The 19,487-nt window shown below is 40.8% G+C and overlaps 1 protein-coding gene across 1 annotated transcript in view; it reads left to right on the top strand.

Moving 5' to 3' along the window:
* The window catches only part of LOC113193278 (cytosolic beta-glucosidase), a 107,970-nt gene extending 106,443 nt beyond the window's left edge, over positions 1-1,527 (top strand). Inside the window, exon 5 of the mRNA XM_026403695.2 lies at positions 1,325-1,527. Within this exon, the coding sequence (XP_026259480.2) occupies positions 1,325-1,527 (203 nt within the window). The remainder of the gene's footprint in view (positions 1-1,324) is intronic.
* Positions 1,528-19,487: the final 17,960 nt, after the last annotated feature.

The following is a 19,487-nucleotide window of genomic DNA, read 5'->3' as shown; positions in this document are numbered from 1 at the left end:
TGGAAAGCATTGTAAAATTATCTAGAGAATTCTCCACCCTGATGTGAAATGCGTGGATATGCTTAGAACATTCACAAATGACATTATGTGGAACATCATGCTTATGAATATATGCAGTTTGGGGGGAGATTATTTTTTTTGTTATTAAAGGACTTAAACATGACTCTACATGATGTAGAATGAATGTTCATCTCTCCAAGATTCATGTTGATATTCTACCCCCTCCCCCCCCCAGTGAGATGGCATTAAGAGGTGGGGCCTTTGGAGGTGATTAGGTTGTGAGGACAGAATCTTCATGAATGGGATTAGTGACCAGATAAGAAGAGCCATGAAAGAACCCCCTCCCACTCCTGCCACACGAGGACGCAGCAAGAAAGCAGTTATCGATAACCTAAGACACGGTTACTCAAAAGACTACATCTGCTATCATCTTGATTTTGGACTTGCCATCCTTCTTGTGATACATAATTTGTTGTTTATAAGTCATCCAGTCTATGGTATTGTGTTGCAGTAACCCCACTGGACTGAGACAGGAGCCACAGCAGTTTAGTACTTAGTCAGTCAAGGACATAGGCATGGCTAGAGCCATGTGCTGAACCTTTTCATTTTGGAGGTTCTATGTCCAAACTTTTAAGACATATCTTGGTCATGAGGATAAAAGGTGAGCTCTGAGACTCCCTCAGGCATGCTGCTGCTACCTGTTCCAACTCACCAATGGATTTACTGAGCTATTGAAGGCTGTACTGAGACTCTGGGCGGTATTTTTATTGAATACTCTCCTAGGTACTAGGGAAGGATGTGTGTGTGTGTGTGTGTGTGTGTGTGTGTGTGTGTCTGTGTCTGAAATGTCATAGATATTTAAAATAGTGCACTGAGTAGGTGAAAGAATAAAATAAATGTCAAAATGAATAAATGGCTACATAATTAAAATAATGTCTAACTACTTGAATGAAGCCCTATTTGGTTCAAACAGAAAACTGAAAACGGGGATTTTTTTTAAATTGACAAATAAAAATTGTACATTTCCAATGTAAAACATGATGCTTTGATATTGTGTGTGTGTGTGTGTGTGTGTCTATATATACACACACACACTGTGGAATGGCTATCTCTAGTTAATTGATATTCGTATTACTTCACATGCTATTGGTGTGTGTGTGTGTGTGTGTGTGTGTGTGTGTGTATGTAAAAAGAGAAGAAAGCAGGTTTTCCTATTCCTATGGCCACTTAGATCTCTGTAAGGGCAGAGCACTCATTAGTAATTTTGCCTGTGTTCTCAAACCTCATCCAGAAATGGTAAGTTTTTCTTTTTTAAAAATTTCAGCTATCCATGTTGATAAAGTCAATCTTCAAGTGTATTGTGCCTGGTCCCTTCTGGATAACTTCGAGTGGTGTGATGGATACAGCCTACGGTTTGGTCTTTACCATGTTGATTTTGAAGACCCAGCTAGACCTCGGGTCCCTTATACATCAGCCAAGGAGTATGCCAAGGTCATCCGAAACAATGGCCTGGAGGGGGCTTTGTAGAACTGGTGGCTGGGCAGTAACCCCTGGAGAGGACACCTCTGCTTCTGGAAAGGAAATCTGCTTCAGTGATGATCTCTCAGATGACCTCAGGTTGCCTCTGTACCTGCTGATCTGTTATTATGAAATCTGAATTTGTAATGCCTGGGAATATATTTAATGATGGCCTCTATTTGTATTTTGATTAATGAGGGTTTTAAAAAAATGAAATAGAAAACCACTGAAATTGATTTTTATATTAAAAAATCAGATATATTTGGAAAGCTCAATTTAAAACCTTAGAATTTTTTTTCTAGGAAAAAAATAATGCAAAGTTTATAGAGATAATATTCTGATGATTTGCAATTGTAATGACACACCACTTATCACAAGGATACTTTTTACCAGCTTAATATATCCTGGTTACATAGCTACTTGTCCTTAGTCTATCCATTTTGTGTGATCATCACCATTTTGTCACTATTTAACCTAGAATAAAGAAATCAAAGCTAAAAGTAACATTATACCATCATACATTCTTTTGTCACAAAGGAATTAATTGAGAATCTATTTAATAAAATGCATTGTTGATACGTTTGGCACACGGTTTGCCTATGCTTGGACAAATACATTTTTCTGTTACCTAAGAACTTTTGGAAAACAATAAAATAATAAAATGATTTAGACATCGAAAAGTCTCTTGAGTGTTGATTTTCAGCAAAAGGCAGATTCAATGGCAGATGGCAGCAAATTCAAAGCAAGGTAATGAGCAGAGCAGAGTCTCTACCTCTGAAGGTTAGATTTTAGACCTGTGTGAAATAAGCACATGAATCAAATGAGCAGAAAGTGGAAGAGAAGGCGGAGTGGAGGCTTCTTACATTCATAGTCAGAATGTTCGAGATGCACATGGGACTGGTAGAAGTTGGAAATTGGACTGAGTTTCCTCAGGAGGGGTCAGTAGTGGATGCAGGGAGCACTCTGGACTCCATTTCTCCTCTCCAGCACCTTTCACATATGGGGAGTTTGGTCCCTCGTGTCTATATTTCAGTAGCATTGGCCAAACACCCGTGTTAATCAGGCTTGAAGTAACCAAGTGTCATCATCCCATTTTGCAGACTGGATCTGCGACAGTGTGGATGTGTATTTTTCTCAAGTAGCATCCGTGCTGGTTAACCAGCCCTGGAAATTTCTTGGCACCAGCCCTTGCCCAGTACACCACAGGGCTGGGGTCCTTGGAAGGCTTCTATGAACTTTTTGGAGACAGGAAAAGAAACAGAAACAAAACAAAATAAAACAAAAACAAGCAAGTGTGGAGTTGGCGATCCAGTTAGAGGTGGGGAGCCGGTTCTGTGCTCTGGCTCAGCTCCTCAGAGGAAACTACCCAAGCCTCTGGCATCCTTGAAGCCCCATCCCAGCCCCCGCTCTGCCAGCAGATGCTATGTCATTTTTTTCCTTTTATAAACTGTGGTCAATTTCTGGATCGTTTTCATGTTCATTATCAAGGAATTATTTACAGCAAAGTGCACACTTTCAGCAACTTTGGACAGAGTAAGAAAGAAATGGTCATGGTAGTTCAATAAACGTGGTTGCACTGGGGAAAATTATATTAAGATTAAAATGGTATACACGGGAAATTCTATTACATCTTTGCCACTGGTTTGTTATTTTTATTGTTCAATGAGACATTATCTCACAATTTGTGTTCATTTAAGAAGCACATTTCCAAACCTTATTTCATTCCTCTCCTACCCAGCCTGTCTTTTTCATTTTTACCATGTATCTTGCTTACAATTTATGTGCCCTCTTATATTGCAAGACAACTGAGTTTTCTTTTTAATTAGGATGTTGCTTTGAGTATTACTTATCCTACAGGGCATATTTACAAGTTTTACAACAATACAAATGAATACTATTTTCCTTACCCAAACCTGAAAATTAATATTCGCATCGTAAATAAAACAATCTGTCACATTTGGTCTACCACGTGAAATGAGCATTCTCACCACTGAAGACCCAAGCTTCCTAACAGTACTGTGGCCTTCTGCAGCCCTCTGTCGGGTTTTAAAGGTGAGCTCTTCCACCATGAGATGGATCCCACAAAAGGTGTTTCTGTAATTAGTCTATGAATTTGTATTGCCAGGAGGAACAGAAAAGAAAGGGAAACCCCCATCAACCCAAAGTCTAACGGCCCCTGCAGTATTTCAATTAATGTTATTTTTAATTGCTTATATTAGCATTGAGAAAAAGATTGATAGGCTTTTGTCTGTCAACGAAAAAGAACTTCAGTTCTTTAAATGGAAAAACAGGAGTCGTTAATTATATTTAAAAATCCATAGATACATCCATAGATGTCTTGAAGGTCATCTGAGGCTTGTAAAACACACATTTTATGTCTGTTTTATCTAAGGGGAAACTTGGATATCACAGTGATGGATGAGATCTACTGATACTTCTCTATTTCTTGTTTTTTTGTTGTTCTTGTTTTTGTATGAGCATATCTTATTTACATCCTGGGAATTATTTTTAAGAATCGTTTTATTTTTCAAGTAGTTTTTATTTTAGAACAAGTCATTTCTGAATTGCTATAAGCACACAATATAGAAGTAGGCCTTTTTACATTTTTGGTGTGTAGCCTTGAGTTTTCTCACTCCTGGGAATGCTGGGAGGAATTGTCACCTAAGTCCTTCACTGAACAAAGAGGCACAAGTTCTCTTAAAGAAACTCAGAAACTAAGAAACTGGCAACCTTGTTACTTCACAGTGGCGTATCAGCCAAGTATTTGTGTCCTAGGAATTTGTATTTGGCCTATAGCTTTTAATTATTTTTAAAAACTAGGAAATAATAAATACTTTTCTAATATATTGAAAAAAAATCCCCAATACTGACTGACCAAAAAAGTAGATTTTTAGCTGATAATCTTTAAACAACAATTCTATTACTCAATAATAGGCAGAAAGAAAATACTGAGTCTTATTACCAAGAGAGCAGAATTCAAATCAAAGCTGATGGAATTAATACTGTTTAATTACTAGCAATGCGCCTCCTATAGAGAACACCTATTCATCATGCATCACAACACTGTAGTACCCAGTTGTCCTGGGAGGGATATGTGCAGAGCCAACAGCATCACAAGTTTTAAGGAATGATGTTAGCGGAGATTTTGATGGAGAGGCATTTTATAGTGGTCTTTAGAAATATGGTACTGGGCAGTCAAAGGGAGAATAAACCTTATACCCTAACATAGTAGGTGAGCTTAGGGGATGTGGTCCAAGTGCCAGGGGAGGTGTGGGAAGAGCAGTTGAGTGCTGCTCAAGCCAAGAGATGGACAGGCTAGAGGTCCCTGACCAGAGACTGGCTCCTGCCATCTTGAGTGCATAGGGGTTGGTATCTGGTATTAGACAAACACAGCGTCACCATCAAGACTGTCATCTCTGGGGCCAGTTCACCTAGATTGACATCCTGGCTTGGACATTTATTAGCTAAGCGATGTTAAGAAACTTAAGGAATTTCCATGAGCCTCAGTTTTCCCATCTGTGAAATGAGGGTAAGGCTCTTGTGAGAGATAATCAGCTGATACACATACAGTGTTTAGGGAGGTTCCTAGAACATGGTGAGGGCACGGATAGCATGAGCCATGATGTTCAACTCTCAAACATGTCCCTATTGAGCTCCCAGAAACTCGTTAGTTACAGCTTAGGTTTCCACTTGGGTCTGGCTCCCCCAGAGGTGTCTGTGACCTTGTGCTCTGGTAAGATGCGATTCACTCTTTTGCTCCCGTGTGCAATATCCGTGGCAGTGATTCTCCTTACATTCTCAGTTCTCTGATGGATCGAAGAAGACATTTACTTTCAGTTTGTTTGGCTTTTTAGTTGCTGGGATGTTAGTGATGGCTTGCATTCTCCTTAGGTACTAGACCAGATACCAGTTATGACATTATTTTCATTATCATTATGATTGAAGGTGACCAGCAGCTGAATCAGTACATGACCATTAAACTCAACCATGTAATACTTGGTAGAGCTGCAGTGCTGTGGACGAGCTAGTTCTCCAGAGAAAATCACGGACTGGTTGGGAACTCAGACATGAAATAATATCAAATCATACCAGGCCAATTCCTCAGAGGGTAACAGCTGTACACAGGCAGAGGAGAGCACTCTCTGCTAGCTGGACTGGGCAGGGAGGGCTTCATAAAACCTATGGGAGGATGGGAGGAAGCTCCCAGGCCAGTTCACACTGGGGAAGAGTGGGCAGGCCTGGACTAGAGTGCGGAGTGCCTGATGCTCTTCTGAGAAGGTTGGGTTTTCTCTTAGTGCAAGAAGGAAGGTCTCTGAGAAGGATAATAAAGGAGCAAAAGCAACACGTGGAGGGATAGCAAAAGAAGTGTGGCATAGGAACAGGACAGAAAGCTTACAGCAGAATGCACCTGACGTGTTAAGGCTGCATTTGGAATGGGGAGTGCATATATGAAAAGTTAATGTACAATTAGAATTACTGTATCCAAAGGATATGGGAGGGCCGGGGTTGTGGCTCAGTGGTAGGGCGCTTGCCTAGCATGTGTGAGGCACTGGGTTCCATCCCCAGCACCACATAAAAAATAAACAAATAAAATGAAGATATTGTGTCCATCCAAAAAAAGTGTTTTTTTTTTTTTTTTTTTTTTTTTTTAAATAAAGGACATGGGAACATACATACAACATGGGCTTTTGGGTCAGATCTTGGAACAGAAGCAAAGAACATTAGTGGGAAAACTGAGAAATCCAAATATAGCCTATGGTTTGATTAATAGTACTTTACTCTTGTTATCCTCCTAGTTTTGATAAGTCTACATGGCTACCTGGGTGCAGAACATGCAGAACTCTATGCACAGTCTTTGTAACTATTCTGAAAGTCTAAAACCATCCCAAAAATAAAGTTAAAAAACATCCATGAAATGATATAGTAGGTGTACACAATATTCAAAGATACATTCAAAGATATAGTAGGTGTTGATGTGCGGTGTACTTGACACGTGCAGAGATAACAGCTGGGAAAGAGATGACCACTGTGGATGCTTTGGAATTCCTTTTTCTCTCTCTGGGGTCTGGTGTTATGGCTACTTCTTCTTCTTTGTAATTGCCTGTATATTTCGTGCACTTGGGTTATGTTTTCTTCTATTGTCAAAGAAATATTTTACAAGACAAACTTGAGCATTCAAGATGATCCACGAGGTGTTTGCAGGATGGAGAAGGACAAATCAGCAATGGCTCTGTGAAGGACACACTGGGTGGACCTCAGCCAGCATGCACGTTGCTCCCACTGGGTGCCCATCCTGCCAACAAGGATTGCTAAGTTCTTTTCACCTTCTGAGATATTAAAGATTCACTGGTTTATAATCCCTGGTGGACATTTCTTTCACATGTAACGATTTTCTTTGTTGGATCAACATCTCTTCCATCCCTTCTTGCTCTCTCCACAGGGACTTTCCAGCAACCACCACATTACTCTCCACTTCTACAAGTCCAGTTTGTTTAGAGTCCACCACGTGTGAGGTACATCATGTCGTATTGTCTCTCTGTGCCTTACTTGTTTCTCTTTTCATAATATCCCCCAGGCTCACATTATTATTCCAAATGACAAGAATTTTGCCAGAAATTCATTTTTTTCCCCATATCATGTGCCCCAAATGACAGCATTTTGCTCGTTTTAAAGGCTGCATACTATTCCATTGCATATAAATACCATGTTTTCTTTATCCATTCATCTGTTGATGGGCAAGCAGGTTGATTCCATGTCGTGGCCAGCACAAACTATGCTGAGATGAACGTGAGAGTACAGCTGTCTACTGATTCCATTTCCTTTGGATATATTCTCAGTAATAGGATTGCTGGATCATGTGGTGATTCTATTTTTAAATTTTGAGAAAACTTTTTACTGTTTTCATGACTGTGCTAATTTATATTCCCACCAATGATGTGGAAGGATTCCTTTTTCTAGCCTCATCCACACTTGTTATACTTCATCCTTTTGATCAGAGTCATTCTAACAGAATGTCAGGTGACAGACATACTGATTTTAATCTTTTTATTTCTTTGCACTTACAAGATAGTGAACAACTTGAAGTCTTATTCCTCTTGATATTTCCAGCATGTGGCATGGTATCTGGCATATTTAAGTAATTTATAAATGAGTATTAAATAATTAATGCAATAAGTGATAGTAGTCAAATTTTTATTTGCAATAGAAACTTAGGATGTGGATTGGCTAATCCCAGAAAAGATCATATAGGGTAAATTCTACAATGATTGCCTTATTTTGCAGGTGAGTAAGTTGAGGCAGCAAGGAGCTCAGTCGCTTGTGTGAATCATAGAGCTGTTAAGTGATAGAGACAGTATGGAAAGCCATGCCATCTGTTTGCAGACATCAGTATGCACTTCATCCTCTCTCCTGACAAATTTGTGGAAAATCAGGGCTGCACCCAGGGCTTCTGACTCTCAGCAATTTTCAGGAAGCTGCCCTGACCGTTTAACCACAGGACAACTGTTGAGCATAAGATACTCTGTCTCTGAAACCTCAGCCAGTTTTCCCCACCACATAGCTAGTCATTTCAGAGTAGGAGATGAATAGTGTTTTTTCCTCCCTAAGACGATCATTGTCCATACCCAGAGTTATTTTCTTTGCTACTGCACACACCCAGGCCATTTTGTCATCGAATCTTGTTTTCTAATACGCTTGCTACTCTTCCCAGAAATGTCATTGACCAAAACCAGAACTTTCCCCATGATTGAAGCCTTGCATTTCCAGTCACCAGTTGAACAGATGTGATGGTTAAGCATGTGCACAGTGTTACACAACCCAGGGTTTGATTGCAGCTCTTTGTTTTGATAGAACATATGACCTCCAGCAACTTAGGCATATATTTGATTTTCATTTTTTCCCATCTATAAATCGAGAACTGAAATAAAAATAACTACTGTATAGAACTATAGTGAAAATTAAATGAGATGGTAAGTGTAAAATAGCTTAGCACATTGTCCAATAAGTGATAATTACAAGGCCCAACAAGTGGTGGCTATTATTATTTTCTACTAATTGTGGTATAAAGACTCTAAAAGTAGGAAAAATAGTTTTAGAAAATCAACTCTTGCTACCTGCCCACCTTACTTTCTTATCCCTTCTCTCAGGATTAAAACAATTGATTTTGGTGAAGGCAGCTCCAGGCAGCTCCAAGACAGTTGCTCCTCCTTCTTGAAGTGGAGGCTTGTTCTTCCCTGGACTTGAGTTCCAATCCCATGCCCAGTCCCTCTCTTACTTTTCCAGATCCATCCTGCACAGGAGATGGAGGGTTGCTTTCTAAAAAAAAAAATGATCACCTTCCATAGCAATGTCAGTTGAGTGATGACTTAAACACGGTCCTGCATCAAATGCAATTCCGTGGCAGGCTCTGGGTGTGGGTCCAGGATCCACGTCACGCAGACCCCAAAGCATTCTATTTACCATAATTACCACTTGTATAGCAATGAAGAGGAATGGGGGTTGAAATCATACTGCTTCTCATTCTCCTGCAAATATCTCTTTCTTTTGCCTCCCTGCAAACTACAATGCACAGTTCTTATTACTTTAATAGACTGTGAATTGATTTTTGTGCACGATGGAACTAGCAAAAGGTTTGGCAGAGAATAAACATTTTCTTCGCCCTCTGTGTTTCGTTTTTTTTGTACAGTAGAATGCATCCCTGAAAGCCTTCCAGATTCTCTACCTTCTGATCACATTGTCTATTATAATTCTGCCCTATGGCAAACTTCTCCTTATTGACTCTAAATTACATTTAATCCTGTTAGAATCACTTTCTATTGAAAGGCATGCGTTGTGATGGCATTGACGGGAATCCAGCAACCAAGATGCCCAGCCAGAGGAAAATAAACTCTTGGAGCTTTCTAATGCTTGTCATTTTCATGCTGGGCCCAGCTGTGTAGCCTCTTGAAGGATGGAGAGGATCGGGGTGCTGAGTGCAGATAATGGTGGGCTCCCGGGCGGTGTGGAGAGCTCTCCACCACAAGAAAATAATCTTTTGAGCCCAGTGGACTAAGAACCAAAGACCATTTTGAGCTAAGACAGTATAATTCTATTAGTGAAAAGCCCTTGCAGGGGGAAATTGCCTGTGCTAAAATCTGTGCACAAATTAAAATAACAGGGCTAAGGGGGGAAATATCTCTATAAAAGGCTTTATGACTCCAGTGGATAGCACGATATTTGTCACATTAGGGTCTGGAGCCCAAAAGATATAGGAGCTTTTATTTATTCTTCTCCTTGCACCATATTGGTCTTCATTTCTCAACTTTAACCTGTGCAATAAATCTGCCCTTGAGTGCTTATTTGATGAATCTGAATGCTACACAAATGCATCCTCTTGTTTCTTATCAGGGAAAAGTAGAAAATAGGTTCTGCACATCATTGCCGCGTGTTGACACCTCTCAAGATTGATGTCATCCAAAGGCTCCATTTCTGCTCCATGTATTGAACGTATAAATTCCACGTAATTTGCATGGATTCTGTGGCAACAAGTCCAATTAATATTGCTGTTTTGATACAGCCTATAGAATCTATTTAAGTGTACCTCAAATTAGAATAGATTCGTTAGAAAGAAGTGAACAGGGAGAAAAAAAAAAAACCCTGTAGGTATAAATGCTGTTCTTTTTCTAGGATGATGGAATTCAGAAGTCCCAAAGACTGTAACTATTGAATAACTAGTGCACATGTCACCGCCCTCCCTCAGGGTAGGCCCTCTTCATTCATTGGACAGCAGCTGCATCTCTAAAGCTCATGCTACATTTCCCTAATTCCATGACAGAGACAACATGAGCCATGGGCTGTCACGGACTTGGAAATTGTGCCATGTAAATAAATAAAGACACGGTTCATAATTCTATGAAAGGATGATGGAAACATTTATTCTAGAATTAAGCAGTAATGAAACAGTTGATTCTTTGAGCTCTAACAATGGACTCGGGAGTTTAGTGCCAGTACATCTCTTCCTAACCTATAGGACAATAAGGACAGCAGCCAACTGGGTTTACTTCCTCCCACCGGTGGTTTTCTCCTCCCTCCCTCCTTCCCTTTCATTCTCCCCACTTTCCCTTGTATCCTCTTTTCCTCCCTGTAATTTTAACTTCTCTTACTCATCCTTTCCCTCTCCATTCACCCACCCACTCACTCACTCACTTTCTAAGTCTTTCATGGGACACATATTAAGAACCTGTCTTGGCTCAGCCATTGTGTGGGCACCATGGCTCCATTGTGACCAAGACCACAGTAGCTTTGATCTTCATGCAACTTACAATATATGTGTAAACAGTCTGGTTTTCCATGCTAGGGCACCAGAGAAGGAGGAGCTGCCTTACTCTGTTTAAAAAAAAATAAGATTAAAGACATAAGCAAGAGGACTGACCAAAAGCTCTTAGAATTCTTCTTTCCCACAGAAAATCCCCCAAACAATGAGTAAATAACTAGGTCTTGACCAAAATAGCTAAAGGAAAGCACCAGAAGACTACATAGTTGCATGGAAAATCCTATAGAGTGCAGAAACTCAGGAAGTCTTTGTAAAGAAGGAAAGGAAACACTGTCCTCCATTACCCCATTCCCCAGTTGGGAAAGGTAAGCAAGATGGCCCCACCCATCGCCATCACCACCATGGACACCTGTAGTCTTCATTACTGGAGACTGCTGCAGTCCTCACAGGCTCTGAGCCCAGCTGAAGGAGCTCCCCAGAGTTCAGATGCTGAGCTGCCCCCAGAGAAGGAGCTGATGCTGTACCCCCACGGCCTGTGTTGCTCCAGTTGTGCACCATCTTGAAACCAGAGCCAGTGGTGCAGTATGTCCTCTTCTGGGTGTAAGAAGCCATTGCATCGCTCCATCCCTCAGACTCAGTGGCCACTGCATCAGACCTATGTGGTGGGGTCCCATCCCTGAGCAGAGCTGCTGCTACTTCTATTCTGCTGAGTCACTCCATCCTCTTGTCCTAGTTGCTGGTGGGTCCTCCTCTTAGGGCTGAGGTGAAGTATTGCCCTGCTGCTGGGAACCTAGACTCTTAAACTACTGGAGCAGTCAATCCCTAGGAGCCTCAGCTGATGTACACCCTGCCCCGGGGAACCTCAGATCTGCTACACACTAGAGCAGTCATGCTCCTCTGTTCTACCCCTGGGGGTCTTGAAGCCTCTGGCAACTGAGATGTTGCACCCTTCCTTCTCCTGATCCACAGCTGATGCAGCACCCTCTCCCTACGGAGCCAGAGATCGGCTAACTGTGTAGCCCCATCTCTGGGGATAGGCAGACGCAGTGCCTCTCACCCTCAGCCTTGACTGAACTACTCTCCCTGATTCTAGGTCAAACAGCTACAGCCCTCTACTACCTAGAATTAGACTAGACAATTTCAGCCTGGGTGCTGAGGTGAGCTGCTTCTGGTGGAGTGGTATCATTAGTATGCTGCCCCATGATGGAGCCCCAAGTCACAGTGGCATTTTGCTATTACTATGTTTTTGCTACTGCTACACGCAGCTGCATAGAACCTGGACTTCTTTCATATCCCACAAAACTCAATGTAGTATCTAGTTCGCTGGAGTCCAAACTGCCATTGTGCCCTGTTAGTTCAGCATCTTGAATTAAAGCTGTGCTCTAGTTTCCAGGACCTAAAACTAAGTAGCACTCTTTCTTAGAGTCTTGCCAGTGTTTTCCCTTTCTTCTAGGGATATAATCACAGCTATATCCCAATCCTATGGGCCCGAGCTGCTGGGGTGTACTACTAAGCAACAGACCCCAGATGAGTGGGAGAATTGCACTTCAAGTTGCAGGTGCTAGAGTAGTTTTGAAAGACCCAGAACCAGAAATCTGACTCTATAGCTTTTCCATGCACCTGTGCCCTGGACCCAAGTACCACTGGGGTTGACTATGGACTGCGTTAGCCTCAACATCAATGGAGGATCCCTTAAACTAAGGCTTTCCACGGTGAAGAGCACAAGAACAGAATGGCTCTATAAAGACCTTGCTCTAATAACCCAAGTAGTCACGGTCACTAATCCTGCAGCTAGATCACTGAGGCACAGGCAATTATTGTTAGTGTCAATCACAACTGAAGAAGCTGTACCGTCTACATTCCTGTACCCGATGGTACCACCTCAGACTCAACAGCAAACTAGAGCAAACAGAAGAAAGAATCTGTGAACTTGAGGATGGGATTTTTGAAATGAGTCAGAAGAAAAAAAGAAAAAGAAAAAAAAATTAAAAGGCTGAAAACAGTCTACAGAACTTACGGTACACTGTTAAGTGTACAAATATTTGCATTATTATAGTTTTAGAAGGATACCAAACATAGAAAGACACAAAAAGCTTATTTAATAAAACAATTGCTGAAAGCTTGCCAAGTCTTCAAAATCTATATCCATAAAACTCAAAGGTTTCCAAATACTCAAGGAGGTCTTCTCTGAATCACATTGATGTCAAATTATCTAAAATCAAAGACAGAAATTTTGAAGCAGCAAGAGAAAAGCATTAAGTCACATAAATGAATTTCCATTAAACTCTCAATGGATTCATCAGCAGAAACATTATAGGCCAGAAGAGAGCGGGATGATATATTCAAAGTGCTGAAACAAATCCTGGAGCTTTCATTCAAGAATTCTATACCCAGCAAGACTTGCCTTTTGAAATGGAGGCAAAATAAAGTCTTCCATATTTAAAGAAAGCTGAGAGAAATCATTACTCATATACCTACCTTACTAGAAATGCTTAAGGGAGTTCTTCAGGCAGACACAAAAGGATAGTCATTAGCTTTTTTTTTTGTCACTGTGACAAAAAGACCTGACAAGAACAATCATTGAAGGAAAAGTTTATTTTTGGAGCTCGTGGTTTCAGAAGTCTCAGTCCTTAGAAGGCTGGCTCCATTCCCTGGGACTCTAGGTGAGGCAGGACATCATGCAGGAAGGATGTGGTGGAGGAAAGCAGCTGGCAACGTGGTACAGGAATTAGAGAGAGAGAGAGAGAGAGAGAGAGAGACAGAGACAGAGACAGAGACAGAGAGAGACAGAGATCTCTCCTCTACTTATACAAAATATAAAGTCCAAAGTCATGCCCGGAGGGACCTACCTCTTCCAGTCACAACCTACCTGCCTACAATGACCATCCAGTTAATTCCTATTATGGGATTAAGGCACTGATTAGGTGAAGGCTCTCAGAACCCAATTGTTTTGCCTCTAAACCTTCTTGCCTTGTTTCACATATAAACTTTTGGGGAAAACTTAATATCTAAACCATATCAGTGATAATTACTATCATAAATAAATATTAAAATGTAAAACTCACTGGTAGAAGTAATCACATAGTCAAATGCAGAATATTTCAATAATGCAATGACGTAAATTAAGCACTTCTTTAGTATGAAGGTTAAAAGTCAATTTCAAAGAAGGCATAAAAATGGCCAAGAGGTATCTGAAAAAATGTTCATTGTCATTAATCATCACAGGAAAATTCAAACCAAAATGATTATGATAAACCACCTGTCATCCATTAGGATAGCTATTATCAAAAAAGTCAAAACATGAACAAGGCACAGTGGTGTATACCTGTAAACCCAGCGGCTTGAGAGACTGAGGCAGGAGAATCACGAGTTCAAAGCCAGCCTCAGCAACAATGAGGCCCTAAGCAACTCAGTGAGACTCTGTCTCTAAATAAAATACAAAGTAGGGCTGGGGATGTGGCTCAGTGGTCGAGTGGCCCTGAGATCAATCCTCAGTACCCACCCCCCAAAAAAAAGTCAAAACATGATTTTATGGTATATATATATAATGTTTCCTAAAAGTTCATACATGTGGCAATACAAGAGGTGAAATAATTATTATTAGTTGTGACATAATCAATATATTAATCCACTGATATGGATTAACTGGGTGGTAATTTTTGGCAGGTAGGGTGTGGTTAGGGGAAGTAAATCACTGGGGTATGCCTTTGGGGTTTAGGGTTTGTCCTTGGTGAGTGGAATTCTTACTCTGCTTACTGGTTGCCTTGTCTTAAGCTACTTTCCTCCACCACATTCTTTCACCATGACATTCTACCTCATCATCCCAGAGCTACAGAGCCAACTGTGGACCCAACATCTGAAACAGTGAGCCAAAATAAATAAACTTTTTCTCTTCTAAATTGTTCTTGTTAGGCCTTTTTTGTCACAGCAATGAAAAAGCCAACTAAAACATACATGGTGAGGGTGTAAAGAAAAATAAACATTTGTATATTGTTTGTGGAAATAGAGATTGCCATAGTCATTATGGAAAACATGTAGATTTCTGAAGAGATTCAGAAATCTACATGTTTTCCCATGCAATCCCTCTCTCTACATGTACAGAACGAAATGAAATCACTACCTCCTAAAAATTGCTGCACTCCCATATTCATTGTAAATTTATTCACAATAGACAAATTATAAAAACAACCTAATTCTTTATGGATGGAAAAATGGATAAAGAAGTTGTGGAGTTTATATACAATGGAATATTAGTCAGCCCTGAAAAACAGTGGGATTCTTGTACTTGCCATAATATAGATGAGCCTGGAGGAGATAATGTTAAATGAAATAAGACAGACATGGAGAAATATTGCATAACCACTGTGAAATCCAAGAGAATAAAATAGTGGTTGTCAGAGATGTGGGGAGGGTGAGAAATGGGGAGATGTAGATTAAAGAAATCAAAAAAGCAGATAGCTGGGCACAGTAGTGCATATCAGTCATCCCAATGACTCAGGTTGCTGAGTATTGCAAGTTCAAGGCCAGTCTGGGCAACTTTGTGAGATACTCTATCCAAATAAAAAGATCCAAAGATATAACTCAGTGGTAACACGCCCTTTGGGTTCAATCCCCAGTACAGCAAATAAATAATGAATAAATAACAACTATATGTAGAATCAAAATAGCAGACGTATAGGATGAATAAGACTAGAGATATAATGTTCAGCATGAGAACTGCAGGTAATAAAATTGTACATGCAGAGTTTTTAGATTTCAGCTGCTCTTGCTCAAAAAATAAAACATGGATAACTATATGAAGTGAGAAAAATATTAATTTGCTTCACTATAGTAACTGTGATAGTTAATTTTATGCATCAACTTGGCTGGGCCATGGGGTAGCCAGATATTGGTTAAATGTATTATCTTCGTGTGCCTCTGGAGGTGCTTCCAAATGAGATTAACATTTAAATTTGTAGACTAAGTAAAGCAGATGACCCTCTTCCATGTGGGTGAGCCTTATGCCATCCACTGAAAGCCTGAACAGAAGAAGGTGGGAAGAAATCATTCTTTCCCACTGCACGGCAGCAGTCCCATGGCTGGGACATTGCTCTCCTGCCCTCAGACTCCGATTTGAACTCACACCATTGACTTCCCTGCTTCTCAGGCTTGTAGACTTGGACTGAAATTTCACCCTGGGATTTCCTAGTTTGGATTTCCCAGTTCTATATCACAGAAGCCAGTCCTTTACACACGTGCACGCAGCACTCGCATGCTCTAACGACTTTGTGTCTGTGGAAAACCTCACCCACGCAATCACATTTTTTTTTTTTTTACTGTATGCATCCTAAAATATTATGTTGTATATCTTCATTATGCACAACAATTAAAAAACCAAATTTATAGCATATTTGAAATAAAGCACTGGCGTCATCACAGTGGATAAAATAAAAACTTTATCGGCTTTCTTGAACTTATTTTAAAGTTTTGAATTTCTTTTTTCTTTTTTTTTAAATTTTAAAATCCATCTGGTGTTGGAGGAGACGCCATTATCTTGTCAGAGCTTAGGGCCTCTAAAGTCTTAATAGAGAACATGTGGGGAAGAAGTAATTAGACAGTGACATTGAACAAGTAATTAAAGTGTGATGAGTACTGTAAAGGAGAAATAGAGAGGGCTGCCGAGCATGCGACAGGGGACTCTCACCTCCCTTCTCTTTTCTCTGTGAAACCCGAGACAGGCGCTCCTTACGCCACCGAGGAGGGAAGCCCTTGGAAGGGCAGATGATGGCAGGGCCCGGGGTGGGCGAGGCTGGGGGAAGGAATCCTCCTTCTGGCTGCCCATGAGCTGGACCAAGACACTGGTGTGGGCAAACTGAGAAGCACTGGAGGCCCTTGAGGAAGGACTCGGAGGGGATCAAGAATTTTTACTCAAATAAAACCGAGTAGCTGTGCGATGTTGATTTCTGAGAACAGCCACTGCATCCACGGTTCAACCTTCAACACGTTTTCCTCATGGCCTTGAGGTCTCCTGGAGGCTGACCACAGAGCCTGTAGCGGTTAGTTTTTTGGTACCATTAGTAGACATGGGAGGGTCGCTCCAAGTTTGAGATACAAGATGAGTCAATCATCGTTTCGTGCAGGCCACTGTGTTCAGCAGTTTCCCCCTCTGGGGGGTGTCCGAGTCATCTGTAGGGTTTGATCAAACGTGGATCCTAAGGTCCCCCATCTGGGGCTTCTGATGCTTTTCTGACCCAGGGTCTGAGGATTCACATTTGTCCTAAGTTCCCACATGCTTCTGTGGCTGCTGTTGACCATTGAGAGTCCTTGGCCCGTGGCAGTGAATGGGCTAACCCTAGTGATGGGGCTGGAAAGGGTCCAGGCCTAGGAGTCAGAACCCCTGACTAGAACTTCCTGCTTCCCTGTTCGCATGCTTAGTCATCTCCATCTTGTCATGGAATCTCTCTGAATCATTTTCCTGAACTGTAGAATGTGTGTTACTAATGACATTGCCACGAGGGTCAGGCTGTACAATATAAATTGGAAAAACATAAACCTTTGAGATCAAAAATGTTTTCTTACCTCCCCTGCGATCATGTACCTCTACATGAATGCGTTTCAGAAACTACTGCCCACACATTGGGGAAGGTGACCCTCAGGGTTGCAGGACAACATCTCTGACCTCCAACAGAATGGCACAGAAGAATTCGCTAAGGACTGTTGACATATTGCAAATCAGACATCACTGAAAAATTCGGTGATGATCAGTTCTGTGTTGCTTCTGGAAGTTTCTGTCATGGTTTCATCTGGCTATCCGACAAACGTTTTGGAAATCGGGGCTGCATGTTTTCTCAGTCTTTTCCAATTCTGGGTGAATGAACAAAACCTCTTGGCCAAGTGCAGCTGAAGTTCCTTCAGGAGTGATAGTATTGAGAGGGATGGTATCATCAAACTATAAAATGCTATAAAACGGAGATGTCAACAGAAAGTAAGGAACAAGCTATTTTGACTCCGTGAAGCAATCCATTCCTGTTGATGATGAGATTTAAACATCCCAATGATCACTTTTATTTTCTGGCATATTAAACCATTGTATAATTTCTGTGATTCAATCGTATTAAGTATCTAAAAAAATTAAATCTTAAGCTGAAAATCAATCTATCCTTATTTGCTACAAATGAGACCCTGTGCTTTATTGACCACCAACTGCCCCAAGGTACTTTATCTTTAGTCTCAGCTGAAGACCTGCTGCAGCTGGATTGTTCCAAGAAAAATAGGCAACTCTGAGCCGTGTTAAAAATTTGAGCATTGATGTGTCCTCGAAGTAAATCCAAGAGATATACTGGGAGAACAGGAAAATGGAGAATCCCTTCCACGAGATATCCAGAAATCCTTTATTTGGCCATTACCCTGTTCATGGAACTTATCACTTTCAAGTGTGACAGAAAATCACTGAGAAGGGTCCAGCGATGACAAAGGCAGCAATTCCTGTGTATCAGCTGCCCTGATGGTGGTTGTTCGGAGCCCTGGGTCCGTGCCAGGTGGGTTGCCAGGTAGCCTTGCCAGGTTTTCCTTGAAATATGAAATATGATTTCCTGCACGCTTTGGGGGTACATGTTTACTTGGCGTTTTAATAAATATGGCTGCAAGATTTCCCATAGGAGGCTGAATTGTTGTTCCTATGGCATTTCCAGGGGAGAATAATAGATGGAGGAAGGAAGCACATTAAAGAGCCCAGGCCTGGGACTAACAGGAGATCTTGGAAGGCAGTCCTGTCGGCAGCTGAAGGAAGCTGTCAGTCTGGACTCCAGGGCAGGGCAGACTACCACTCTCATTCTCTGACTTCCAGCAAATCATCTGGCAGAAACTCAGTTTCCTATTTTTTTTTTAATAAAAATTAGCTTATTAACATTTTGTTCCTCACATACGTATGGGGAAGATCACACGAGGGAGTATCTGTTCACTCCAACTAGAGTGTATGTTCCTGCAGAGAAGAGGGCAAGGTCTTTATCCAGTTATTCAAAGCCCTTTTACTGGGATGTCTGCCTCCTGTGTGTTACTCCACCCGAATGTGTTTTGCTTCATGCTCAGCATCCAGTTAGAACTCCTGCCCCCGAATCGGTTAAAAAAAAAAAAATTTCCCTTTTGCTTCTTTAAAAAAAAAAAAGGAATCATTTGGGTCAATTCTTCATTCACCTCTCATACCTTCTTAAAGTATGTTCGACTTTTAATTCAGACACCCTATTATTAAAAAAGATGGAGCGATATAATTTCTTCCCTGGTCTTCCATGTCATAGTATTTCCTGGGGACAGAATTGATTAAAATTTGACACAGGAAGGTTTTATTTTATGCAGGATTAAATATATGCAAAGAACCATGACAGTGTTACTATCATAGTTTGTATTCTTAAAGTTTGGATCTAATTTTTGATTGAAGCATTTTTGCCCCCAATGAAATATTATATGTTATAATGTAGCAGCTAATAAGATCTGATACTGGGACTTTAAATTGAATTTCATTTAAAAAATAAGAGCATAAAATGTCTCCCTAATAGTCTTAATTAGGGAAAATGGAAGATCATAGTATTTCTATATTAATACAGTAACTTAGATAATTGGGATAATATGAACTACATGGTGAGAAAGATAGGAAGTCTGGAAGCCAAAGGAAAAATAACCCACTACTTTCCAGTTCCTAATATTTTTTGTTTTGTATCAAGGAAACTCACTAGATGCCAGGCAG

Source organism: Urocitellus parryii, chromosome 10 (genome assembly GCF_045843805.1).
Source record: "Urocitellus parryii isolate mUroPar1 chromosome 10, mUroPar1.hap1, whole genome shotgun sequence".
Lineage (NCBI taxonomy): Eukaryota > Metazoa > Chordata > Mammalia > Rodentia > Sciuridae > Urocitellus > Urocitellus parryii.
Note: the sequence above shows the minus strand (reverse complement) of the source record. Positions and strands in the feature narration are given on the sequence as shown.